This window comes from Caretta caretta, chromosome 1 (assembly GCF_965140235.1).
Source record: "Caretta caretta isolate rCarCar2 chromosome 1, rCarCar1.hap1, whole genome shotgun sequence".
In the NCBI taxonomy this organism is placed as follows: Eukaryota; Metazoa; Chordata; order Testudines; family Cheloniidae; genus Caretta; species Caretta caretta.
In genome coordinates, this window is record NC_134206.1 from 12,184,051 (window position 1) to 12,211,903 (window position 27,853).

General features: G+C 44.1%; 1 protein-coding gene across 2 annotated transcripts in view; it reads left to right on the forward strand.

Moving 5' to 3' along the window:
* The first annotated feature begins 1,876 nt into the window (after positions 1-1,876).
* The window catches only part of RAB6A (RAB6A, member RAS oncogene family), a 103,968-nt gene continuing 77,991 nt past the window's right edge, over positions 1,877-27,853 (forward strand). The window contains exon 1 of one of the 2 annotated variants that reach the window (XM_048839595.2): positions 1,877-2,172. In XM_048839595.2, the coding sequence (XP_048695552.1) occupies positions 2,103-2,172 (70 nt within the window). In that variant the 5' untranslated portion in view covers positions 1,877-2,102. The remainder of the gene's footprint in view (positions 2,173-27,853) is intronic. The other variant, XM_048839605.2, reaches the window with a different exon arrangement.

Consider the following 27,853-nt stretch of genomic DNA (forward strand, 5'->3'; position numbering starts at 1 on the left):
AGAAAGCTTCTGACGCCAGTTTAAGGCTTTTTGCATTCATGAAAAAGAAATCCCAGCCAGTGCTGGCTGGTGATGCTGGGAGATTGCTTTAGGTGAGAAACTGCTTGTTTAGACTATAAGAAGGGTGTTCTACTTTTGTTTTATTTGTAACCATTTCTGTTCCCACTTCTTATCCTTGCTCACTATTTCTTAGATCTTAGCCTTTTGTACTAAACTTGATTTTCACTATAGATGTATCTCAGTGCTGTGATGTTATAAAGGACCTGATCCTGGGCTGTACCAGCCAACCTGGGTTTAAACTGTTCCTTTAGAGACCACAAACCTGGCGAATTCTGTGAGTGTCCAGTGGCTAGACACAGCGGACCACTTCAAGCGGGCTGGTGTATATCTATCACTAGCCTGCACAGAGAGAGTGAGGTCTGAAGAGACCTGGAAGGCAGCGCTTGTGTGGCCAGAGGCTGATGGTTTCAGGGAGCTGAACTACAGCAGGCAGAAACAAGGCTGTTTCACACTAAGGGGAGTTAGCAGTAAGGTGCCTCACAAACCTGGGTATTGTCACAGCTGGAGGAGGGATTTGAACTTGGCTTTTCCACATTGCAGGAGTGTGCCCTAATGCCTAGACTAGTGGTCTCACATTCTCTCCTGTTAAAGCTGTTCCATGCCATTTTTATATAAACTACTTGACTCGTCATTGGGCCAGAGAGAGAGTGAGAATAAGCGTGGCGAAAGCTTATGCTCAAATAAATTGGTTAGTCTCTGAGGTGCCACAAGTCCTCCTGTTCTTTCTGTGGATACAGACTCACACGGCTGCTGCTCTGAAACCCGTCATGTTATTGTAGTGAGTGTTTATGTTGACATGGGCCAGCACTGCAACATTTTCCGTGCACACACCCTAAGGAAAACCCACCCCAGAATAGTCTATATCCCAGTGGAGCCTAGGACACTTTCCTGCAAATATGAGCGACTCAAATTCAAATCTCTTCTTCATATCAGGCAGCGAGGGGAATGAAGCTTGTGTCTCCCATGTCCCATGGGCTAAAAGTTACAAGGTTGGTAACAGCTGCATGTCTTTGTCTGGCTGTGTTGTAAATGGTGTATAAAAATTACAAGTTGATATGACCAGGCAAATTCATGTCAAATTTACTGTGGGAGCTTCAGGCTCGGGTGCATCTCCATCCTTCCTAGTCTCTCCCTGTAGCACATGACACTCTAGTCTCCTGTGGGCTGTAATACTTTGGTTTCATTTCAGTTGATGGGTTTAGTGTGCAGGTGCTGGCTGGTAGCCTGTGATGTATAGGAGGTCAGACCTGACGCTCTGCTGTGCCTTTCTGGCCTTAAACTCTATGGCTCTAAATTCACTATTAACAAACAACCTATTTGTCAGAAAAATGTGCCTCTCTCTACTGCTGAGGGGCTATTCTTATTAGTGATGGGGAAGATACAGCTCTTCCTTCTCAAGGCGTAGCACCAGAGGACTCAAAAGATTTTTGGGAGCAGAGCTCCCCAACCCAGGAGGCTTTGACAGCAGCCAGCTGCCCAGCTCCCACATCCCTGCCCAGGAACAACCGCTGCAGCTGGCAGCAGCAGCTGAATTGGTCAGCAGTGAATTCCTTAACAGCCTTAACTGGGGTCTGCCCTCGTTAGGTTTCAGGGTTAACGCCCCGCCGAAGGGCAGGAGGGAGCTGGCTGCCCCCAGACCGTCCAGCGCTCCGCCCCGCCCCTCTTCCCTCCGGCCCCGCCCTCTGCCCGCGCGGCCACACTCCGCATGGCCCCCGACGCGCGCCGCGCCCGGCCCCCTGATTGGGCGGCGCGTTCGGGCGGGCGCGCGCCCGCCCCTGTGTGGGCGGGGCCAGCGGGGCGGGCGCGGCGCGCGCCGAGTCCCGACGCGAGAGCCGCGGGGTCGGTTGCGCTGCGCGTTGCGAGCGGTTGCGCCGCGCTCTCTCCCTTGGTAACCGGAGTTGCGGGAGGCGGGGACTGTCCGCCGCTGCCAGCAGCCCCGGGGCCCCTGCCCGGCTCCAGCCTCCCTCCCTCCCTGCCGGCCGCCGAGAGCGCGAGTCCCGCCGCGGGGAGCGGAGCCAGCGCGGGGCGGCGGCGGCTCCATCATGTCGACGGGCGGCGACTTCGGCAACCCGCTGCGGAAATTCAAGCTGGTTTTCCTGGGCGAGCAGAGCGGTGAGTGACCCGGCCCCGGCCGCGACCGAGACCCCTGTGACCCCCCCCCCCCTTCACGCCCAACGGCTGAGCGGGGCTCGGCCCCCTCCCCCACCCCGGAGCAGGAAACCCGGCCCCATCGGGACCCCGCTGAGCCTCCCACGGGCCCCGGCCTCTCGCTCCGCCCGGCCTTGGAGCGCCCGCCAGGCCCCCCGGGCTCTGTCCTCGCCCCCGGCGGGGCGGAGCTGAGCTGCCCCTGCCCGGGAGCCGCAGCCCCTCGCCCCACCGGCTGATGCAGCCCGCCCGCTGTGGGGTTTGGTGGGGGCCGGAGCCGGGCCCCGCCCGATGGGGAAGGGTCCCCCCCCCCACCCCCGGGGCGAGTGTCGTCTTGTGCGGAGAGCGACGGGCTGGGAACCTGCTTCGGGAAGCCGCCCTCTGCCGCCACCTTCCTGTGCATCGGTTCCCCCTCCCCGCGGAAATAGTGTTGCTCTCTCCGGTTGCGGCTGGGGGATGCTTGACTGTGATCTTTACCTTTATAATGTCGTAAATTCAGCCCCCCGCCCCCCCCGCCACAGAAGAACCAACTGGTGTTTGCTCCAGTGGGGGCAAGAGGGGGAAATGAAAGTGGCCAGTATTTCTCTGAATGAATTTTAATCACTGTCTATTTGGTAATGGGGGGAAGAGATTTCAAATAGTGCAGTTGTGGTAGAAGCAGCTGCTGATTTCATATGATCTGGGTTTGGTTGGTTTCCTGGGGAGGGTGGAAACCGAGACTGGTAATTCTACTAAATAGTGGATTTTTTTTTTAGGAAACTGTGAATTACATTCTATCAAAGTGTTTTGAACACCTTACATATTTAATGTAGCAAATGAGAATACCCTCTCCCTCTTTGATGGAAGAAATCTGAATGCCTGCTTCCTCCTCAGCAAAAGGCCCTCGCTATCTCACCAGTGCAGTACAAAACCCTGATTTCATTCCTCGGGAGTGGATTGCTTTATTGAAATAATGTTGTCTGCATTTATAAGATGTACTATAATGAGACACTTTGATGAGGGTTGAGCAAAAATATTTAGTCTCTTCTGTCCCTGGGTGGGGTGGAATTGGTATCTGCTGCCACAGCCAGCACTAATGTGTTTTGAAATCTGCCTGGAAAGGGATGCTAATCCATAAAGGATCCCTTCTACCTTCTCTGGAATGACTTACATTTTGGTGTCGCTTCAGTCTACTTTAAACTGTCTTGGTGGTGGGAGACTGCTGTTAGCAAATCAAGTCATATACACGGGCAGTTCTGTGCCTCTTTCCTTTGTTGGGAGAGAGCTCCTTTCCATATTACTGTATGCCCAACTTGTATATCTTTTTGGGTAAGTAGCGTCATACAGAAAGTGAGGTGCTGCCTGGACAGCCATTTTATGAGAATTTCAGGAGAGGGTCGTGTGTAAAGACACTGTTCATACCAAGTAAATATTGATAAAATGAGTTTAAAGTGCTTGCTACACACCCCTGGGATGCTGCTGCCGCCTGTTTTATTGTGTTGCTGATATTTAGTTAGGAGGAAGCCTTTTAATATGGGTCTCAAAGGAAGAATTTTAGCTTCTAGTACTGCTTAATACATCTTGGTAGGTAGCTTCCTTAGTTGACAAATGAATTTCTCACATATTTCAGTTCTATCCAACATATTGCAGACCATCTAGTGTCTAAATCTTCCAATCCTGTTCATTTTTGTGCTTGAGCTAATCATATTTGTACCAGAAAGGTTTACATGATTCCCATTGATAATACCAGATGTATATTTTGGGGGTAGGGAGGAGAGGAGATGATCATGGGTACAATGTAGCGGAATGCTACCAACGAACCCACTCTTCTGACGTACATGATTAAACAAGGTCCTCATGTACAGTGGAAAAATCACTACTTTTTCCATGCTGTCAAAGTGAGGTTTAGACAGCTCCACGCCATCTTGAGGTAATTTGTGTATGAATTATTTTTTTTAGTAGCCTTAGTGCTGTGAATTTTAATATTGGATTTTGCCACCTTTTAGCTCATTCCCCTTGTCCTTTCAGGGTTGGTGAACGAGGAGGATGCAGAGAAATCTAGAAACAAACGAACCCTTGTAGAATAGCAGCATTTACAAATCCAGCATCTGTTTAAAAAACACTGCAGCTGGAATATCTTTTTCACTTCCTGTTTCGCTAAATCGTTGTCTGCCTTGTTGGAAGGCCATAATTAAAGGTATCCTACTGCTGCTGAGAGGAGAACAGAATGCTGCTTTTGCATTGTTTTCTTTCAGTCACTTCAGAATGGCAAGTGAAATGTTATAGTGGGCTCTGCTGCTGATTAGCTGGAGGGAGATACATGCCAGGGCTAAGATCAGGCCTCTTGTGTTGGCTGCATTCAGTCTTTTCAATAAATGTATGTGTTGCTGTTCCATTATTCTTAATTGGAGTTGGTTGAAGTTTTTAATACCTTGCACAGGCGATGTAGTAATGTGATCAAGGATAATATCTTGCCATGTGAAACTGGATATGTTTGTGGAGATGTCAGTTTTAAATAAGACACAGAAAACCAAGTTAACAGTAAAAGATGCAGATCACATCTGTTGTATTAAGCCATATTACAGCAGCCTTCTTGCTAGGCATATTTACTTGGACTGCAGTGATTCTTCCTGATTATGCTGTTCCTTGTTATCTGCTGCAGGTTCTCTTGCTGTACTAACATGCTGATTGGTTCATTATTATTATTTATTTATTATTTTTAGATTATAAACTTCCACCTTCTCCCCACTTCCGCTGTCTCCTCAGCTGGTGTCTCCTCAGTTACTTATATTGCCTGCCATTCATGCTTTAGTTGAACCAATACCTTGAGAGCTCTCCATGCTGGAGAAGGAAAACTGACAGACTGCTGCAGTCTTCTGCCAGTGCTGATCAGTCCGTGGGGGTGTGTTGGCTGGATGACCTAAAATCACTTGCAGCTTCTTTCAGGATTTACTGCGAGTTGCTGGTTCTCAGCTGAAGTACATTTTTATTTCCAAACTAGATTAGCGATACTTGCTGTGGATTCCTTACCAGCCTGCGGCTTGTTCCTTCTCTGGCCCGAAAGAGCTCTGTTTGAACCTTGCATTTTTTGACTGTGGTATAAAGACACTTCTTAGGCTAGCAATGGGTAAAATTTAACTGGTGCTAGCCTTGATTGAATTACTATTTCTATGATTGCAGATTACATAGAGTTTAGTAGTGTTAAATATGTTAATCTTCCCTGAAAAGATGGAGCTTTGTGCTGAGGATTTAGATGCAGCTAGAGTAAAATCTATGTAATTATATATATATATAAATCGTCCCCTTAGTACCTTTTGATCTTGTTTTTCTTTCAGGTGATTTCTGGTAGCCTAAATGTCCCAAGTTAATATTTAATTGCTATTTCAGGGTCAGATTATCAGCTAGAGTGGCACAAACCACCCTTATTAAAGTAGTTTTCAAATACAATTGCTGTGTGCTTGAAAACTGTAGAAAATGTTCAGCAGTCTTGTCCTCTTCATTGTTGTCTGGCATGTGTGCTCCCCCTTTCATTCTGGGTACACGCGGCCAGTTCCCTGCCTGAGCAGGCAGGAAGAAGTGTATGCCAGTGGCAGGTAATAGAAGTATTACTCTTCCTGATTTCATTGGATATGTTTATACCGTGAGTTTTATTAGAAAGGAAACCTGGAGGGCATCTATACAGGGACAAATGCAAATACAAATGCGAAGCAAGAAATCACTTGCTTTGGTATGTCAGGTAGGGGTGGGGAGAGAATGTCAGTCTGTCTGCCTTTTCCCCAGGCTGTGGATGCTTCCCTGCAATGGATGACCAGAAAAATCAACTATGTTAATCTGTATCTATCTTCTAAAACACTTTATCACCATGGTAGCTAAGTGTTGTGCAACAGCTAAGGCCCTGTCTTCACTAGGGAATATATTTATCTGTGTTTTGAAATGACTTAACAATTGGGTTAGTTCATACAATGCTGACCAGCGTAGGGCAGACCGAGTCATGGTTTCCATGTCAGCTAGCGATGGGACCACATGGGTCATAGGTCAACAAATGAGCTACAATGGTGATCACAGCTTGGTCACCAGCAGCTGGGGACAGCATCACCATGTAACTTGATTCTTTAAGTATGATTAAACTTCCAGTGAAGACCAGTCTGAAGAAGCATTGAGCTTGACCGCCAAAGATTAATATCTTGTATCCTTCTCTCTCTCATGTTTATTCCTTGTTCCATTGTATTTGGGCTATTGTTATTGAGGAAGGGTGGTCCAATAGTGAGGGCTGCAGCCTGGGATTCAGGAGACCTGGGTTCAATTCCTTGTTCTTTCACAGACTTCCTGTGTGACTTTAGGCAAGTCACTTAAACCTCTTGGGTCTCAGTTCCCCATCTGTCAAATGGGATAATAGTACTTCTCTACCCTATAGATGTGTGGTGACGATTATACATCAAGGCCTGGTCTACACTTAACACTTAGGTCAACCTAGCTACATCACTCAAGAGAGTGAAAAAGATTTAGTTAAGCTGCCCTAAACCCTAGTGTAGACACAGGCTGAAGGAATAATTCTCCCATCGACCTAGCTACCGCCTCCTGAGATATACTATACAGTGATGGGGAAACTTTTCTGTTGCTGTAGCAAGTATCTACGCTACAGTGGTGTAGCTGCAGGTGTGCCACTATAGCGCTTGTGTAGACGTATCCTAAGGATTGTAATGCAGTCTGAAACTATAGTAATGGGGGCCAGATAAGTGTTGACTATATATCATCTGTTGGAGGATGACTTAATTGGGGGGGGAGATCTTCTTTGGATCCAAAGACAGTAGCAGTTCTGTCTGCATTTATGCAAATGCTATCTAACAAAATGGATAGAGATTAAATGATCTTTCCTACCCCTAAAGGTGAACTGAATTGTCCTAAAAAATACAACTGTTTGAGTCTACCAGTTAGCCTTCTGTTCAAAGCACGGTGTAGATCATGGTCTCCTTTGAGAACAGGACCCCGGCCTTTCACGGAGCTGGAAAAGAACGCTCCCCTAGCCGACACCCTGAGAGCAAAGGGCTATGAGGTGCAGATGGGTGCCCTGATTGTCAGAGCCCTGGGCACCTGGGATCCCCGCAATGAGCGTGTGCTGTGGACCTGTGGGATTGGTCGATGCTATGCCCCGCTCATGCGGTGCCTCATGGTCTCAGACACCATCCAATGGTCCAGGAACATCTACACTGAGCACATCACCGACAGTACCAGGAGGCGTGAGCCGGAGCGACATTGTGCATCGACTACGAGAAAGGGACTGGAGAGACTTTGTCCGTTGGACCATATGAACTGGAACCATAAACTCACTGAACGTAAAATCTCACCAGATGAGGGTCAATCCATCCTCCTCATCGTATCCACTCATTATATTCCACACCTGAACATACCCTCATATCTCAATGTCTGTACTTTGACCCGTTAACCTTTTACCCCCAGTCGAGGATATTGCACGTTATGTATTCCTTATGCCATCCAATCTTAAACTGAACTTCGCACCCCTTGATAATCTGTACGTTATTCCCTGATCACCAGAAACTTCTACGCTTAAACTGTGTATGGTTCACTTTTTAAAAAAAAAATCACCTTAATATTAAGTAGCTAAACTTTGCCTCACTGCTGTGAGGCAGTAGGTAGATGTTTTCTCCATTTTACTGTTAAAGAAGCTAAAACAAAGGTGAAGTATCTTGTCTGGGCCTACTTGGATAATTGCAGAGCCAGGATTATAATTTAGGGCCCCTGGGCTGCTAATTCCATGCTCTTTCTTCCTTTCCATGCTCTTCTTTCTTTCTTCTTAAACTCCTTAAAGAAGACAGGTAAGATTACAGCTGGAAACAAGAATAAACAGTTAGTTCCCTTCTCACTTGCCTCCTAAGACCTGGGTTTGCGGTCCTTTGTTAATTCTAAAAACTGATTTTACAGACACCTCAGTTGGCACAAGGAATTTTATCCTCCTATGTGGTGTAGGTGCTGTGATGTATGCTACTGCAGGAAAGAGCAGTGTCTTGAGGACCTGAAATACGGCCCAAATGGGGTAAATGGCTTTTCTGCTTACCTTCTACTTGTGACCATTTTCTATAATCCTGTAACATCTGAAATTCTCTTGTGGTCTCTGGATCCCTAACTTACAGGAAAAGTTAGCTAGTGACAGCTGCGTCTGTGCTGGGAATATTGTCTCCCAAAGGGAAGATTTAAGTCTCTGAAAACATCTTGCCTACTATGAATGAGCCTAGTGAAATTCCAAGTAAATACCTGCACTCATTTTATTATTTGAGTCCCACTGACTTTCTTGAGCCCCATGCAGACCTGTTTATGTGCACAAGCAGACTTGGAGCTCACTCTTCCTAAGTGACTCTTACCGGCTCAGTGAAATGCTTCTAAACTAGGATGAAAAACTATTTTGACTGTAGCTCTAATCCAGCTCTTCACCATGGTAGTGGCCCATGTTTAATTTATGTGAACAAGTGGTGAATTCTTTGAATACTCTGATTGTCTCAGCTGACTCCTTGAGGGGAATGTAAAGTGTATGATCTCTGTTTTGTTCTGCGTACCATTCTGAATTCTTCTTCACTGCTGGCCCACTCTGCACCCTGACAAATCACTGCTGTAGCCAGAAGTCCAGGCTGGGCTGCACTGAGCTGCCAAACAGTTAAATCTTTTCAAAGCTTATTTCTTATCCCTCTAGAATGCCCAGTCTTAGATTACATTCATATAAATTGGCCACGGGAAAGTACACCCCTCTCCATCCCCTCCCAAAGAGAAAAAATAGTGGTTGCCCAAAGGAGGTTGAAGATCAAACTGTTGTTCAATGCTTGTTTTGGAATTTTATTTTCTTTCTAGCTTTTCACAAAGACAGAGGTACAGTCCTTAACCGACCAACTGCCAGTAGACACCAGCCCCAACTAAAACCAGTACTTTCCCCAAAGTCCGTCCCCTTCCCCCATACCTAACCACTCTACTGCCATGACAACAAATTACAATTTAACACCCCCCAAGTTACATATGCAGCCCTCCCCAAATCATGTCACTAAACTGCTACTACCAGAACTACTGCTCACTCACCATCCTGCTTGAATAGGTCAGATTTTAAAAATAGTCAGTCAACAAAACATAAAGTCGGTACCATCCAAACTTCCCAAGTTCAGGGTCTGTTGTACCATGAAGGGGAGGGAATCCAGAGAGTTAACCCAGCAACCCACACAGCAAGAGGATCTCAGTCGATCTCTACTGCCATATCGGGCATAGGTTGAGGTGTATCTCCCTGACCATTGAGGGCAACAGAGATGAGCAGTAACTTGAAATTCACCTGTAACTGACTAGAAGGCAATTGCAAAGCTCTGAGCACTAATGTTCCATGCTCATGGCAGTTACCTGTTACTGCACAAAGTCTCAGGATAGCCTTCAAGAAATAGCTCTTAGTAGAGTGCTTGACAGCCTCTCCTGGAAGTGTCAGAAATGGATGCCTATTACAAGGTTTGTACCAGAGAGGAGCAGTTGGAGCTTCCTGGCCAGGTCTGAATTAAAGAGTGCTAAGGGCTACTGATACCCAAGTATTTAGGAACTTTGATAGATTCTATAAGCTATTCCCAAGGCTGAAACATAACATGAAGGTTGACATGCTGTAGGGCTTGCATAAACAATGCAAAAAGAAGCAAAGCAACCGAGGTTAGCAATGGACAAAGCATAAAGTGGCCTTGTAAATAACATAGATTAAAAAAAAAAAGTAAAGAGTTGTGTGACAAGCTTGCAGCTGCAGCTTTGCTCACTAGCATACTTTGTAGCTCGTGGACAGTTCAATCTGTACAGGGATTGGTTACAAAAATTAGTAGACTAATCATAAATTAGATCAATCATAAAGTACATGATACACTTAATATTATTGATTCGTGATTATATACATTGGATGTGTGGTATGCCCTGTAAACCCCCTGCCCTCCTCCCCCAACTTGAGTCTGATGAAGTGTAGCTTGATTGTATGCCAATAAAGAAACCTCAGTGATGAGTCTGGGGCTGAACTGATTTGTTGGATTCCAGAGAACTGGATAAAGTGTTTTCCCAGAACTGGCCGAGGTGTTCTGGATAGCCTGCGTGGAAAAGAGCTCTGAGAGAATCCCAACGCATGCCAGATTAGCTGAGCAGTCTGATATCTTGTCTTCCTCAGTGGGCAGAATCAGCTGCTTCAGAGACATGTGCAAGAAACTCTGCAGTTGGAAGTGATGGAATAACCCACCTCACAAAGAGAGCTTCTTCTAACCTCCATTCATTTAGAGGTTGGCTTACATTCTGAAACATGTGGGTTCAGATCCTTTCCAGCCCTTTAAAGTCTTGGTGTTTTAACTTCAGACGTTACTGTTCTTCTTTAGCAATGTATTTTATGGGGCTGAATTCCACAGTTAACTGTGGAACCATTGTATCAAAAGATAGGGCAACTTACTCAGTAGTTAGGATAGAGGCCACCTAGGCTCATTCCTCTAAATGTTTCCTCTTGTCAGCAAGCACAATTTGCATCCGATTAGGTTTGAGTTGCAGCCAATTTACTTTCTTACAGTTCTTGATATCTCTCAAATGCTAGGAAAGTAGTGGAAACTATAGTCTAGGTTAGATGAAAGGGAGATGAGGCCTCCCAGAGAAGAGCCTCATTGGCAAAGCTGTGAGCAGTGGGAAAGCTGTCAGTAGCAGAATGAAATTGATGTTGGCAGCAGTGAAACTGATAAGGATCACAAGTTTCTGGATAGCTGCTGTGGAAACTGACAACTCTGGTCAGTTTTCATATCTGTAGGTTGGGAAAGCTCTGAGCCAGGTAGGCAGTGGAGAGCAGTCTGCAGTCATGGAAAGACAGTGCTGCCTCAGTCCACTCTTGGAAAACTTTCTTTGCGGAAGTACTTAATTTCTTTTAATGAAGTGTTAAATTCTGGAAAAGTTGGTGGTATTGGTTCCTTACCCACCCCCTCTGCCCGCAGCCCAAAAAAAAAAGTGGCTGGGAGAAAATCCAGTGGATGTCTGGGTTGGAGGGGGAATGAGAGAATATAATTTATTGTAAATGTGAAGAGCAAAAGCGCACCGTGCACGAGGATGGGATCTCAGCGAGAGCAGCCGGAGCTTCGAATTCGGTAGAGGGCATTAGAAACACAGGTCCTGGAGAACGCCACCTATTACAGTAACTTAGTCCCTGGTGCACAGTCACTTCTGAGGAAATGAACAGGGTTGTTCAATTTTTGTTTGTTTTTAGCTGCATGATTTGGCTGTCTGTAGCACCTAGTCCACAGCAGACTCTAATTCCTCCTTGTTGTAATAGACATCAGCTGGCAAGTCCCAATGCTGGAGGTTTGGTGCCTTCTTTTGGTCCCTCCCGAGAGCTGCTGTCACCAGCTTGTTCTTCTGGCTTCACCTTTGAGTTTGCAGCAGCAGAAGCTTTTAAACACAGTGTGTCCACAGCTCACTCAAAATGGCTGAAACTCAAACTAAAGTAAATGCTTCATTCTGCAGAATTACTCTGGAGACTTCCAGGATAGCTTTACTTAAACAGTGCCCTGCTACAGCAGACCATCCCTGCACATCTGTGGCCACCTCAGGCAGGCTGTGCAGCAAAAGGAGGCCCCAATTAAAAAGGCGGAACAGACTGATAGACTGAAGTGAGTTTGGCACAGAGCCTCAGGCAGACCCAGAGCTTTCATCTCTGACCTCTTGAATGCCTTGCATAGAGCTTTCTCAGGGCAGGCTCTTTCCAGCTGCTCTCATTTCTGGACCAACCCATCAACTCATATTCCCACAGCTCTACATCCAACAGCCTCAGCTTTCAGAACCGGCTCCTGCAGTCAGTACTTCATGTGCATGCCTTAACTGTCTGTACTCCTCCAGCTCCCTCGGTTTCCATTACTCTTAAAACTGTCTCAGCTTCCTTTAATCCCAATTTTGCCTCTTCTGCCAGACAACCATCTCTAGTGCCTTTCACTTCAGATCATGTCTTCCCTGGCAATTATTGCTCCATCCTGGCTTCTCCCTATTTTAGTTGCCATATAAACCCCACATGATCTAGAGGAGGATGGGCTTTTTTTTTTTTTAGTGAGCACCAGGTGGAATGCAAGGCTTGTTTACTTCCAGTTTCTGCCTACTTTCTCGATTGGTGGACGATCTAATCTATCTCTACACTTGAGAGAGGGCTGCTGAGCCCATAAGAGCACTCAGAAAATGTGAAGTAGCAGACCAGTCCACTCTACTAAATGAAAAGTCCCAAGACATTTCCCTCTTTATCCAGAAAAGACCTCATCCTGTTATGAATATGTTGTAGGGAAATGATGCAATATTTGTGTTGTGGTTGTCTAGATGCCCCAGTCACAGACTGGGACCCTGTTGTACTAATCACAGCACAAACTTATAATGAAAAGACCCCTGCCTCAGGAACTTGCAGTTTAAATAAAAATCCAGAGAAAGATGTTCTTGGTCTACTTTGCTGTGAATTCCCTAATTTAATCCCTTTGGGAGAACCTTGAGCTCTGAAAAGGAATTATTTGGGGATCCTTTCCTGTGGTACTTGGTCAGAGTTAGTCCTTCACCCTAGAAAGAAATGGGTTCCTGAATGACTGTGTGGATAAAGTGGGTGGGGTAACTTTAAACAAACAAAAAAAATCCCCTAACCTTTGACTGTAAGTAATGTTGTCAGAAGGTACCTGTGTGGTGCTCTGCTCATGTTCGGTGATAACAGTCGGCTGCATATCTTTATGCAATATCAGCCTTTTCCTTGCCAGCTTCTGTGAGCCGGGCCTGCCTCTGGCTCACAGCTTAACTTTGCTTTTATGTTAGCAAAGTCTTGACTATTACTTTAGCTCAGGCCTTAGATCTCATACCGGGGCCTCTGATACCAAGGGTTTATGTTTCAGGGCCTCATCTTACTACATCGTCATTAAATCTTTCTGCACACAGCTTGGCCGTGTGAGAACAGGTCAGACATTCCAGATCAGCTACTAGCCATGTCTGTCTCATTCCTGGTTTCAGTGTTAGAGTCTATCTTGTCTTTCCAGCTTCTTTCATGAGACAGCACAGCAGCCCTGTAGGGCGTTGACTGGCTGCCTTGGCCCTACATTTCAGGTGTCTGTCTGATCTTTCAGCAAAATGTAAGCTACTTGCATTACCTTTCCAGAGGAAGGAGGGGGGAGGAGAGGAAAGAATTAGTTGAGTGCCTACCTGAGACATGTTTCAGAGTAGCAGCCGTGTTAGTCTGTATTCGCAAAAAGAACAGGAGTACTTGTGGCACCTTAGAGACTAACAAATTTATTTGAGCATAAGCTTTCCTGAGCTGTAGGGAGTGTCAGAATTGCTTTCTTTGGTATGTGTCGAATATTTCAGAAATTAACTCCTGGCAAGTACTTGCTGAAATGCCTGATTCAGATAGGCCAGACTGCTTTTGGTTGGTCTCTCCGGGCTCTTTGCTTTCAAGGAAGAATTTTTTTCATTTGAGAACAGGGAGGGCAAGGAGATATGGCTCTTGAGGGTATGTCAACACTGCCCCCCGCCCCCAAATATAACTTGGGTTAGCTAACCCGGGTTGCTGTCTTGGGTTAAAATAGCAGTGAAGACATGGCACCGCATGTTAACTGCTCAAGTTAAAGCCTATAAAGGAGCCCGGGGTTGAACTCAAGCACCTCGCCTGAGTGAAAAGCCAAGTTGCTGTTTCTTCACTGCTTTTTAACTCAGGTTAGCTAACATGAGTTAAGAACACTCTTTGTTTTTTTTCTTTTCAATGTAGACGTACCTTCAGCCATCTGCTAAACTGACCACTAGTTCCTCATCAATCTGAATGGAAGTGGGAGGGGAGCTCCTGTTTTTCTTCAGAGCTTTTCAACCATAGATCTTAAAACACTTGTAAAGAGGGACATGTTTCACAGCTGGCAGAGGACTGGGGCTCCACAGCTGTGACTCAGGGGGAGGGATCGCTCAGTGGTTTGAGCATTGGCCTGCTAAACCCAGGGTTCTGAGTTCAATCCTTGAGGGGGCCATTTAGGGATCCAGGGCAAAAATTGGGGATTGGTCCTACTCTGAGCAGGGGGGTTGGACTAGATGACCTCCTGAGGTCCCTTCCAACCCTGATATTCTATGATTCTATGGTTGTGCAGTGAATTGGCAGCTGTTGAGCTGGAATAGAATTTCTCTCCACTCCCAGTGTAGTGTCCAATCCACAGGATCACAGTGCCACTTAAAAGCAGTTCCTCCTGCCACGTGGAATGAATGCATTAAAGATGCTCTTAATTGTGTTTTGGGGGGTTTTAGAAAGAAGTGAAGAATGGTTCTAATTAATTGCAAGAACCAACAGATCTATGTCCCTGCAGTGCTAGATCAGAAGGGGAAGGGTTTATTCCTCCTCTGAAGTGTATTGCTTAAGGGGAAGCACATTTGCTCCAAGATGTGCATATGCATGGTGCCTCATCTGAGTTCCGATAGAGTTGTCCTCCTTTAAACAACCTGCTGATCAAGAAGAACTGCAGAATGATCCAGTGGACTGGGAGTCAAGAGATTGTGTTTCATTCCCAGCCCTGGCACTTACCTGCTGTGTGACTTTGGGTCAGTTACTTAATCTCTCTGTGCCTCTGATTCCACTCCAAGCCTTTGGCTCTTCAGTACAGGGACTGACTCTTGCTGTGTGTGCTGTGCACATTGGCCCCCAATTTTAGGGTGCCTAGGATGTCTATCTTATCAATGAGATTCCATCTCAAGATGCTCACTATTACCACGAGTATCCATTGAATCTGATACCTTCCAGCCCTTAGAAATGTGAGAGCCTCCTGGAATCCTGCAGGCCTTGCTTACACCAAGAATCTCCAGATAGTTCATAGGACCCAGTGGTGAGAAATTGACAGAGGTACATGCTGTGTAAACTGGGACAGCCTTTCCTAGCTTCATGGTTATGAAGTCACAGTCTAATACTCTGAAGGTAGCAACATCTGGGCACAGTGACATTGGATTTATAGGGAGAAACTTTGGGGCATCCATTAAATAGACTAATAAAGTCTATTTAGTGGCTTTGTCTTTAATGTCTGCAGAACATGGGTATTTGGGTTTTTCTTTAAAACAAAACACACACACCACCCCCATAATTAACCTTTACTTTTCCTTAGCTTCTCTTTCTAAAAAGGCTGCATTTTGGGGGAATTTAACAAGTGTTTTGGTCTGTGCTTAGTTATGCTAGTGTATCATTAACTGGTTTAATTGATTTTTCTGTGTTGCTGTGGAATTGCATCATCTAGGTTAAACATCTCTGTGCCTTGTAACCCAGACAGGATTGTGTGCAGCTGTGGTTATCTCAGAGCAGTCCCAGGGTGCTCTTCACAGGTATCTGGTGCCAGTTTGGCTCAGCAAATGCTGCCCAAGTTTTTACAGCATTGTATGGTAAAGTGCACTGAATTTAAGTGAGCACTGAATGTTCATTCTGCACAATCTCTTCTTGCCTGTCCCCTTCTGAAACTTCAGTCTAAATATATCTTAAAACTGAGCTAATGTGAAGATTATTCTGAATACTTCTCACGTCCTCCCCCGGCCCCCCTGCCCATATTCTCAAATATCTGTGATTGTAGCAAGGGTTGGAGAGAGAAAAGCTACTAGATGGCTGAATTGGGAAGTTCTTTCCCTTCTGCAGAGGAAGAGTTAAGACCAAATGCTAGTCTTTCCACAATCGGCTAGCGAGTGTTAGGTTGTAGGAATTGGAGGCTGGGATTCAAAAAGGGATTGGATACTTAAATGGATATCAAAAACATCCAGGGGGATCAAAGTGAATGGTGACAACCATTTTACCCAGTGGGAACTGGAGCTTGTCTGAGCCGCATCTTTCAAGCAGGAGGGAAACTGCTGCTGGGCAAGAGGAAGGCTGCTGGTTTCTTGTGGGCATGGCTGGCAATGACTGGGCATGTTGGGAGTGAATTTTACTTGCAGGAGACAAGAATACATTAGGAGGAATTTAACTTGTGCGGGGAATGGAAAGAAAAAATCGCACACGGATTATACAGCAAGTATGAGCCCTTATGCCAAGTGAATAGTCTACAACACCACCTTCCAGAATACCTTGTAGCACCTTTCTGAGGTATCCTAATATTTCCACAGTTCTCATATGGGGTGGGAGATATTTCAAGAAGTCAAGTGACTTGCACAATGTTACCCAAGAAGTCAATGGCAAAGCCAGGTCCCCTGATTCTCCTCTTGGCTGCAAGGCCACAGAACGTGCTTTCCAGGTTTGTACAGAAAGTACTAAACAATAGGCTGAACAGATAGACAGCGCTGACTTTCAGATTCCACTTGGAAACTGGCAGGGTGGTGATAAAGGAGAATAATAACCAGATCCCTTGTTTGCATTAAGGTAGAATGGCAAAGCCATAGGTACAGTTGCCTCAGAGAATAATGTTAACAAGCTAAAAGTCTGGAAATAGCTGCTAAATGTTTTGCTTCAGAAATATATACCAGTGCCACCCACTCTTACATCTGCAAACGCATCCTGATTGTTCTCTGCCTCTGGACATTCCTATCTTCTAACATCACTTTCAGGGCCTGTGAAAAGTCCTTGCATGTCAACTACTATGATGCCATGAGGGAGGAATTTTTCCAAGGGGACAGATTTAATTTGCTGTATCTAAATTGTTGTATTTGGACAAATGCTTGATAATGACCAGCCTTGAGGAGCAAGGGGTTCTGCCAAGCTATTTTTCTTTTATGGTTTCTGGGATGCAATTGTGAATATTCTTTTGAGGTCTTATTGCTGCTCCGTCAATCAGATAAAACAAGCTCTAGTTCATTAAATTATGTAAATGAAGTCATTGTCTTCCGTCCCCATTCAAAAAGAGAAAATGGAACACAAAGAAGGGTTTGGATACTTGTACCAGCCCATCCACTTGGGGGTGAGAAGGAAGGTGAAAGGGCAGCGAATACAAGACTTCCAAATTGTTCTTCTCATAATCAACTCATCTACAATCCACATGCTTCACCATGGTGACAATGATCTCTGCCTTGAGACTGGTGTTTGCAAATCTTCCTTTTGGGCTGAAATCTCTCTGTCCAGAGATGGCTTTTATGATTCTTCTGAAGCAGTTGCAAGTAATACTTCAGGGGAAGTCTTAACATCCTGTTAATCTCAGTAGTGCCTGATGACCAACCAAGAATGGGCCCTACTGGACCATGTGCTGTACAAACACACAGTAGTAGACAGTCCCTGCCCCAAGGAGCTCACAGTCGAAATAGACAAGACATGCCATGTGAGGGAAGGGATATCGCACACACTGAGAAAGCAGTGCGATGGCAGCGGATGTCATGTTAGTTCTGTGACTTTTTGTGGGGGGTGGGTGGTGAGGTTTAGTTAGGAGGGATAAACTGAAGGGGAGAAGGAGAATGAGGGTGTGGGGCGGGGCAGGGGAGGAGTGACGCTGAAGCAAAGAGACTGAGGAGACGGGGAGAAGGTTGGAGCAAACACCCAATTAGCACAGGGCAGAGGTGGTTCAGTCAGAACTGTAGAAAGTTATCTGATTGTCCAAAGGTCCCTGTTTTGGCTGCCTCTGCAGCTGCTCTGACCAGCTGGAGTCTCTGGCTGGTTCCTCTCTGCAGGTTTTTCACCAAGGCCAGAGGGAGGGGAGACACCCCTGGATCGAGTGGGTGGGATGGAGTCTTAAATACAAACTACCTCAATTTCAGTGGTTGCTCCTTCTGCTATTTTAGAGATGCAGACAAGGGGGAAAAGATGTATTTTTACCTGAGATTTAAAATGAGCCTTTTCCAGGTGGCAGGAAGGACAGAGAAGACCTTGATGCCAACAGTGGCCAGATGATGATGAGGAATGGAGAGGAACGTGCTAAATGAGCAGGAAAGGCAAAGTCCACGAGTGAAGCTGGAGTAAATCCATGAAAGGCTTGAAAACCAAAGGCTGCCCCTGAATCCTGGCACAGATTAATGAACCAGTGGGGGGTTGGGAATGGGGTGCTGTGGCCATGATGTTTTCTATATGTGAGCAGCATTCTGCACGTATTGGAGTCTGCTTTCCTCACCAGGAGCCTTGGCTTTAAAAGTGAACTATGGGGCTAAAAATGAAGCAGAGATATGCTGACTTTTCCCTCTAGCCAAGAAGAAATAAACGTTAGCATTGCCCCTGCCTCAGTGAAAATAAGACTACATGTAGCATGAGTAATTCAGAGGATGGCTCATAAAGATGGCCATTTGCAGCCCTCAGTGTCATTTTTTGACCCTCTGTGTGCTCCTCAGTCACCCAGCCAAATGTACTGATTTGTATTTCAGTAGTCCCTTGAGGCTTGCAGTCAGGATCAGGGACTCATTGTGCTGTAGAAACAAAGTGTGACAGTCCCTGCCTTAGAGATTTCAGAGCCTAGTTTTGTACCAAGATTTCCATGCTTCAGACTGTTCCCAGAGTGTTCTACTTCAGCTGGTCACAAGCTTAAACGATGAACATTAATCCATATTTGCAGTTTTGTAATAACTTCATTTTTATTTATAAAAAGAAAAGGAGTACTTGTGGCACCTTAGAGATTAACCAATTTATTTGAGCATAAGCTTTCGTGAGCTACAGCTCACTTCATCGGATGCATACTGTGGAAAGTGTAGAAGATCTTTTATACACACAAAGCATGAAAAAATACCTCCCCCCAGCCCACTCTCCTGCTGGCAATAGCTTATCTAAAGTGATCACTCTCCTTACAATGTGTATGATAATCAAGTTGGGCCGTCTCCAGCACAAATCTAGGTCCGTTCCCCCCCGCCCCACACACACACAAACCCACTCTCCTGCTGGTTTCAGAGTAACAGCTGTGTTAGTCTGTATTCGCAAAAAGAAAAGGAGTACTTGTGGCACCTTAGAGACTAACCAATTTATTTGAGCATGAGCTTTCGTGAGCTACAGCTCACTTCATGCATCCAATGAAGTGAGCTGTAGCTCACGAAAGCTCATGCTCAAATAAATTGGTTAGTCTCTAAGGTGCCACAAGTACTCCTTTTCTTTTTACTCTCCTGCTGGTAATAGCTTATCTAAAGTGACCACTCTCCTTACAATGTGTATGATAATCAAGGTGGGCCATTTCCAGCACAAATCCAGGGTTTAACAAGAATGTCTGGGGGGCGGGGGGGTTAGGAAAAAACAAGGGGAAATAGGTTACCTTGCATAATGACTTAGCCACTCCCAGTCTCTATTCAAGCCTAAGTTAATTGTATCCAATTTGCAAATGAATTCCAATTCAAGTTTCTCGCTGGAGTCTGGATTTGAAGTTTTTTTGTTGTAATATCGCAACTTTCATGTCTGTAATCGCGTGACCTGAGGGATTGAAGTGTTCTCCAACTGGTTTATGAATGTTATAATTCTTGACATCTGATTTGTGTCCATTTATTCTTTTACATAGAGACTGTCCAGTTTGACCAATGTACATGGCAGAGGGGCATTGCTGGCACATGATGGCATATATCGCATTGGTGGATGTGCAGGTGAACGAGCCTCTGATAGTGTGGCTGATGTTATTAGGCCCTGTGATGGTGTCCCCTGAATAGATATGTGGGCACAGTTGGCAACGGGCTTTGTTGCAAGGATAGGTTCCTGGGTTAGTGGTTCTGTTGTGTGGTATGTGGTTGGTGGTGAGTATTTGCTTCAGGTTGCGGGGCTGTCTGTAGGCAAGGACTGGCCTGTCTCCCAGGATTTGTGAGAGTGTTGGGTCATGCTTCAGGATAGGTTGTAGATCCTTAATAATGCGTTGGAGGGGTTTTAGTTGGGGGCTGAAGGTGACGGCTAGTGGTGTTCTGTTATTTTCTTTTAGGCCTGTCCTGTAGTAGGTGACTTCTGGGAACTCTTCTGGCTCTATCAGTCTGTTTCTTCACTTCCGCAGGTGGGTATTGTAGTTGTAAGAATGCTTGATAGAGATCTTGTAGGTGTTTCTCTGTCTGAGGGGTTGGAGCAAATGCGGTTGTATCACAGAGCTTGGCTGTGGACGATGGATCGTGTGGTGTGGTCAGGGTGAAAATTGGAGGCATGTAGGTAGGAATAGCGGTCAGTAGGTTTCCGGTATAGGGTGGTGTTTATGTGACCATTGTTTATTAGCACTGTAGTGTCCAGGAAGTAGATCTCTTGTGTGGACTGGACCAGGCTGAGGTTGATGGTGGGATGGAAATTGTCGAAATCATGGTGGAATTCCGATACAACCGCATTTGTCTCTGTCCGAGGGGTTGGAGCAAACACCTACAAGATCTCTATCAAGCATTCTTACAACTACAATACCCACCTGCGGAAGTGAAGATTTCTGTCCTGTGCTCTGTTACATTATCAGAATTGTTCTGAATGGAAGCTGGTCCTTCTAGATTCCTCTCTTGCCTTCATCATAGCAAAGCAAGGAATTCCTATTAAAATGTTAAGTCTTGTGGCATTGCTAGGTTCACTGCTGTGTTTGGTAGCATTAAAGTATTCTAGAAGTTGGTCCTCTGAGTTGCCTTCTGAGCACCAGTGCTGGAGCTTTTTCTATGCTGAAGTTTATATTTTTTCTAACCCTTGCACTAGTGCAGCTCCGGTGCCTCATATTTCTACCACTTTCTGGACCTCTGCTGAGCATGTTCGTGTGATACAGTGGTTAAAATCACTGTTGGCTGGTCAAGTGAATTAACCAGTGCTGCGATAAATATCTGATATCAGCTGCATTTGAGAGTGGTCTGGTTTGCATTGATATCTGGTGACTACAATGTGTATTGTGGAATGGCATGAAATATCCAGTGGAAAGCTCTGAACTCTTGTGATTCACTAGATATGATATAGCTAGAGCAGCTTCTGTATCTGGATAATTCCTGAGATCAGAACTCCACTCTGCTGTGGTAAACGGGGGCTAAACAGCTTTGTCTGAAACGTGAGCATTTAGAGCCTTTGATAAAAGTTTAACACAACCTCTTGTGTCAAATGTCCTTTCCAACCCAAAATGACTATGGTCTTGGAATCTCCTTGCAATGTACTGGTTTGGATATACACCAGTGTTGAGTGCTCTTCTGGATTACTAGTGTCTAGCAGGGTAACTGATAGGTCACCATACTTCTGGCATTAACTCAGTCACTATTGAAATGGGCTGGATTAGAGTATTCAACACTTGACATGCTGGTGATTTGAGGGAAATCTCAGTATTCCATCACCAATTCTGTGAGCCACGCCTGGGATGGTGCTTAGGTTAATGAGTGTACCATACCAGCAGAGCCACCAGGTCCTGTGATAGAGTGCATTTTCCAGATAGTTGGCATCTCTCTGCACCTGCTCAGTGGGATCCATTAGGTATGTGAGCCATAGCGTGCCTAATTGGAGAAACAAACTCTTTCAAATAATGTTTTAATTTGATTTTCTACAAAGGGCTGGTGGGTGCCATGTACTCTGCTGGGGTAACCATCGAGCATTTGAGATATTGGTTCAGTGATGGGAATCCTGGTTTGCTCATTATCTGTGAGCAAAAAAAAAAACATTACCAGAATGTGTCAACTTTAAGAAAAGCTGTTTTTTTCTGGGCTCTTGGTCCTTTTGGGTGTGTTTGGGAACGCCTTGGTCTAATGTCCCCAAATTTAGATCACTGACCATACCCTGTGCCCTAAATTTAGGTGCACTAAATTTCAAGGCAATCTGGTTGACTTGATATATTTTAGAGCAGTTAAAACAGTCAAGCTTTAGACAGAAATCTGGTCTGAATGGTAAATTTGAGTGTTTGTAAAAAGGTAACTAAAAAGCGGGGATAGCACTGTTTCTTTCCCTTTTTTTGTTGCTTAATAATGTGAACAACCAGAACACTGATTCTAATTTTCGTCTTTGTCTGAAAGATATAACATGGCTACAAGGGATACAGAATTAGAAGCTTTTGTTCCCCCAATGTGGGAATCCAGGCAATTAACATTGAATCAAGCTGGGTGGTGGTGGTGGTGGGGTTTTGACATTTTTCAAGCATTGAGGAAGCAACGGGCCTTTTAAAAAAAAAAAATTGTCAGCTGATCCAGAATTGCTGTACTGCATTCATGGACTTATGTGAAAAAAACAACAGAGGAGTTTGTTTTTTACTGTCATATCTGAAATGACTTAACATTTTCTGGGGTGTGTGGGGTGTGCACACATGTAGGTTAGTTGTATATAATTACTAGTATCCACCTAATGTGGCCATGCCAGTTTACCTTCCCACCCAAGATCATGTCCTGATTAAGAGAAGTTGCCATTTTACTTTAGCAGGTCTGCAAGGGTAGAGTACATTATACTAAGTAATGATCCTGCATTGCATCTGGATTTCTTTCATTTTTGGCTTATTTGTAAAGGGCTTGAAGAACTTCATGTGAAAAGCATGATATAAACTCAAAGTATTAACTTTGTTAAAAGATTAGCTTAAAACTTCACCCCAGGTTAAGCAACACAATTACTTGGTACCAGCTGAATGCATCCTCATTAGCACAGTATTTGCAGAAATTCTACTTAGTTAAATCATTGACCATCACTGTCATTTAATAAATGTAGATTAAAGCAGTTCCTTTGAAGACACCCTGATAGAGCCTTCATGATAAGAATACTTGAAATCACTAACTTAAATTTAATGTTCTTACTCATTTCTACAAGATCAACAGTATATCACATGTGGATTAGTTCTTTGTGTATCCTTTGGTGCACTCTGTAGGCCTGCACTGCATATTTGTTTGCTTCTTGAACCTCTGTGCATTTTCTTCCATTCTTTCTTTTGTACGTGGAATACCCTCCCTGAGCAAGTCCCTGTCGTCCCACTTGTCAAGAACCATTTGTTGCAGTGCTTACAAGAAATTGAACTAAGAAATGGGTCTCAAGCTCCTGTGTGATAAACCCTTTTTTGTATAAAAATAGCCAACTGTTTAAGCACTCTGAACCTTCATATGTTCTTAGGTTGTGTGCTCTCTGGAGCAGAGAATGATAGTGGGTAACAGAATAGTATTGTAGCATAAATTAGATACTAGTCCTATAACCTCTAGAAAACATTTACTCTGAATTTTAGTGCTTCAGAATGCTGGATTAACTACCCTCATCCACAGAGTAGGCATCGACAGAGGGAAACTTCCTTACACAACCCATCAGTGCACATAAATTGTGAAGTGTCTTCTGGGAGTTCACTTCTTTGCTATTCTGTGAGGCTGATAATTAGGAAGGTAATTTTTGGACACCTGTCAGCTAGAAGCTGGACTGACCCCCCCCCTCCCCTCCCTCCCCCCCCCCCCCGGCATCCCTGTAATTTATTTCACTGGAACGGAAGAACCATTCATTGGTAAATATTTTAGTAACTATTTGTACCTGATTTGAGTCTGAACCAATGATCTTGAGGTGAAAACTTCCACTATCCCACTGCAAGTCCTGGGAGCCATATAATTCCCTCCCTATTCCTATTCTGATGTAAATTTTGCAGTGAGTATTGCTCCTCGTTGCTGGTACATTGATGATACATTTGTAGTGTACATGCCAAAATTGATCCTCCCACTATTTATAAAGCTCTACTAATTGTAAACTCGCATCTCTCATCAAATGGTGGCATCCTATTGTCTGACATTTAGTAATTGTCCTTGATTTTTCTGTTCTGCAGCATTTTAACTAGGATGGGAGGAAAAAGTATTACTATGATACCTTTTCAGTTTAGGGAGCAGTAAATCTCAGACCACATGTTATGGTGTATTGATTATTATGTTTCAAAGGGATCGATTACACTGTAAGCCTCCGATTACTGTTCTATTAAACTTCAGTGATGTAACTGATCACACCTAGCTTGGTACAAAGAATACAGGACATATGGAGCTCAAATGCTCTTACATGTTACAGTGAAAATCTCATCACAGTCCTGTAACCCTCTAACAAAAGAGAAAGGGATGATAATCTGAAATCTAGAAGGGATCCCAGTTAGCAGTCAAATTTGGTGACTGCAGGTGATGAATCAACAGGCAGTAGCAGTAAAGCACGTCACTGGTGCTGTCCCTTCTAGTGTGCATGTGTTCTAATTGCCTTTGTTCGTGCTTATAATCCCAGGGGAAACTAAAGTATGCAAAGGAGAAATGTTTAAGGTTTTTGAAAATGTTTTAAGCATTTCTGCTCTGGAATAGAATGAATTTTCTGTGTTACCTTATGCCATGGCTTGGGTGTAGACTTTAGTATGGAAGGGGCAAAGATAAAGACAATAAATGTCTGTATTTTAAAGCACCAGGGACAGGAAAGAAGAGGAATTTTCCAAGACTGTGTCACTGTGACTGACTCATCTTGCTCGTTTAGCCTTTTCTGTGTTTTATTTGTATAACCCTGAAATAAACAAAAGAAAAGAGCAAACTGAAAGCTTATACTTTGCTCCCTCACTTTTAAATTCATGACTGTCTGTTTAGTAAGTGTTTGGAGAATGAACCTCAGTTTGCTGATGCTGGGGTGCAACTTCTGTAACAACTATGCCATGTGATGTTTTGGGGATCACCCAAACCAATAAGGGGTTCGGTCACCGCCTACCCTGTAACCTTGGGAAGCCTTTGTACTGTGCTGCTATGGTTCAGATCCCTGACCCCAGTAGCCAGCCCACAAACATAAGGTCTCACCCTGGCTCTCGCCAGCCCAGCTACTCTTCACAGGGTGAATCAAACAATCCTCCTAGTTGTGAGTCTTCCCAAATACACCCTCCCTAAGTTCTTAACTACCAGACACTTGGACTGTTCACCCCTGGTTTGTCACCCCCACACCGGCTCACGTTGGTACGTGCACTCCACACAGTTTACACACCAGAGACCTGCTTGGGATAAAAATAAACATAATTTATTTAATAGGAAATACCACTGAGTTAAAGATGATATAGTAAGGGAACACGAATGTTTACAAGTTACACAGAAAATAAACAAAAACGCAACCTCAGGCTTTATATTTCCATATTACAGTAGAACCTCAGAGTTATGAACACCTCGGAAATGGAGGTTGTTCATAACCCTGAAATGTTCACCCATAACGTTTTGTTCAGAGTTATGTTCTTTCAAAAGTTTACAGCTGAACATTGACTTAATACAGCTTTGAAACTGTACTAAGTGGACGAAAAATGCTACTTTTAACCATCTTAATTTAAATGAAACAAGCACAGAAACAGTTTCCTTTCCGTGTCAAATCTTTTTTAAACTTTCCCTTTATTTTTTTAGGAGTTTACATTTTAGACAGTACTGTACTGTATTTGCTTTTTTTTTTTTGAGTCGCTGCTGCTGCCTGATTGAGTACTTCCATTTCCAAATGCTGTGTGTGGTTGACCGGTCAGTTCGTAACTCTGGTGTTTGAAACTGAGGTTCTACTGTAGATAAATCTCTTTTTGAATGGTAGTTACCTGTTGCCTTAAAACAGTTTCCCACCATACCCCCTAGCTATAGGTGGGATCCAGCATTCCTGGACAGCCTCCTGCCTCGAGACTGTCCCCCAAGTTCTGGATAAAACAACCTCCGTTACAGTCCTGCTTTCAAAAGGCTTTTTCCTTTTTCCCTCCCCGCTTTCAGTCTGTGGAGACTCATGGTTAATCGGAGTGGGGAAACTTTCTCCTTTCTTCATGTTAGATTTCAATCTATCTCCTCCATTTCTCTTCATTAATGCTAATGGTCTACCATTTTCTTTTCCTGGGCTGGACAATGTATAGTCAGAAAAGCTGGTTTCATGTAAACAACTGGTTTGGGAGGTGTCTTTCCCGGCTTGACTGCTCACTACCCTGTTGTGAGGTGGAGCTGAAGTTGCAACACAGATTATGAGCATAGATTTCTATTGTCACAAATACGTAATTCATAACCACAGACGGAATACATATCTCATAGTGACCATCAAATCCAGAACATTACAAGCTTTCATAAAAGACCTTACTTGATATATTTTTATAGTGCAATAGTAGTATGCAATCAGTTGGATTAACTGCTTATTTTGGCGATTTAAACCTTCTTTTCTTCCCTTGGGGTGTCTGGACCATGATTGTCATAGTCACCAGAGCAGATTACAGCTCTGGATCTGGAAGAAGGCTCTTGCTTTATGTATTAGGTGTTACTGTCCTGAACCCTTAAACTTGAAGAGGCAGAGGAAATGCAGACAGATTTAAAAGAATCAATCACATCTTAGTGCATCCCAGCTTAACACAGTTTTCCATCTGGCACTTGGGTGAAACAGCTTAATATCAGAGCTTTGGCTAAAAAGAACACGAGCAAGCATTATTGTTGACCTCATTACAGATTGTCCAAATGAGTAGCTAGCCATGGGGTCACCCGGCCGTGACACACAGTACTGTGCAAGATTGCAGACTCCTGTATGTGCACAGCTGTGTGAAACTGATCATGATCAGCTGGAAAACAAATAACTTAAGGGTCCCTAGAGGAAACCAGAAAGTCATAACTATCAATAGAAATGACATGTCTTCTATAATTTTTTGGTATGCTTGATATCCCAATGAGTCGCTCATTTTATATTATAAAACTGTTGGATCTCTTTGTGACATTAGGCAGTGAGCATTTAAAGGAATGATTCATGCAGCCACATTCAAGATCACCATAAAATCTGTGGTTTTGCAGGGCAATGCAGAGTCTAACTTTGCTCACATTCTATTGACGTTAATTCATTGTAGGCATGGGATTCAAGACCTGAATTATTCTTCTTCTCTCTCCACTTTCTCACACCCAGTCAGCTTTTTGTCCTCACAAGAGGAAGAAAACCATCCACAATGAGAAGGCATATTTTCATAGGTGTTCATGACTTGGAAATTCAGCATGCTCTGTAACTCTGCACAAAACTTCTGGGCTGGATGTTTGTTTTGTAATTGAAGGAGCTCTTGGTTCATTCCACTACTGGAAGTGGCATTCGCTGTACAGAAGAGAATATAACTGTTGTGCTAGAGCCACTTCCATAGAAAGCAGATCAGCATTTCCAACAGACTTTCTATCGTAAGGTTTAATTACTCTTGATCGTTTATGTATTCAATATAGTTATATACTGCTTTATGACTTCAAAGTACTCTTCAAACAACCAATTAGCTGTTCAGAAATAATACAAGACATTGAGATGTAAAAACTGGATGCTATGAATGATTAACTACTCTTCAAGGATTCCTTGTGGATTTTTATGTTCTGTGTAGCACATGTTCTAAATTCAATATCTGACGAGTGTAACTCCCTATATAACGTGCACTTCAAAAAAAAAAAAAATCTGATTCACCTCCCTTGGTTTTTAACTGCCACCTCCTCATATAAAGGGCCTAACTTAAAGTTTTTACAATATTGTCATTTAAAGGTAAACAGCCATATCTTTTGACTTCAGTTGGGCTCAGACTTCTAGGTAATGGTCTCCCTTTCCACTACCAACAGATGTTTTAGCTTTTTATTAGGAAGCTGTCTTGGGGAAACGATGATTTGATTAGAGGAGAACTAGAGTGCAGTAACAAGAACTCATTCAGTTTTTCAGCGATGTAGCAGTCATTTCAGTGAATTTGCTTAGTAATCTTAACTTTATGAGAACGCTATCAGAACGGACTTGACCTCAAAATAAAGATTTTTGTGAAAACTCTTACAACATCTGCGATGTCAGCAAATACTTACATTTATTTTTTCAAATTTAATTTTGAGAGCTTTCAAGCAAACCTTTCCCTACAGTGTTTCCAATTGCTACAACATTTCAGTGTGTTAATGCATGAAAACA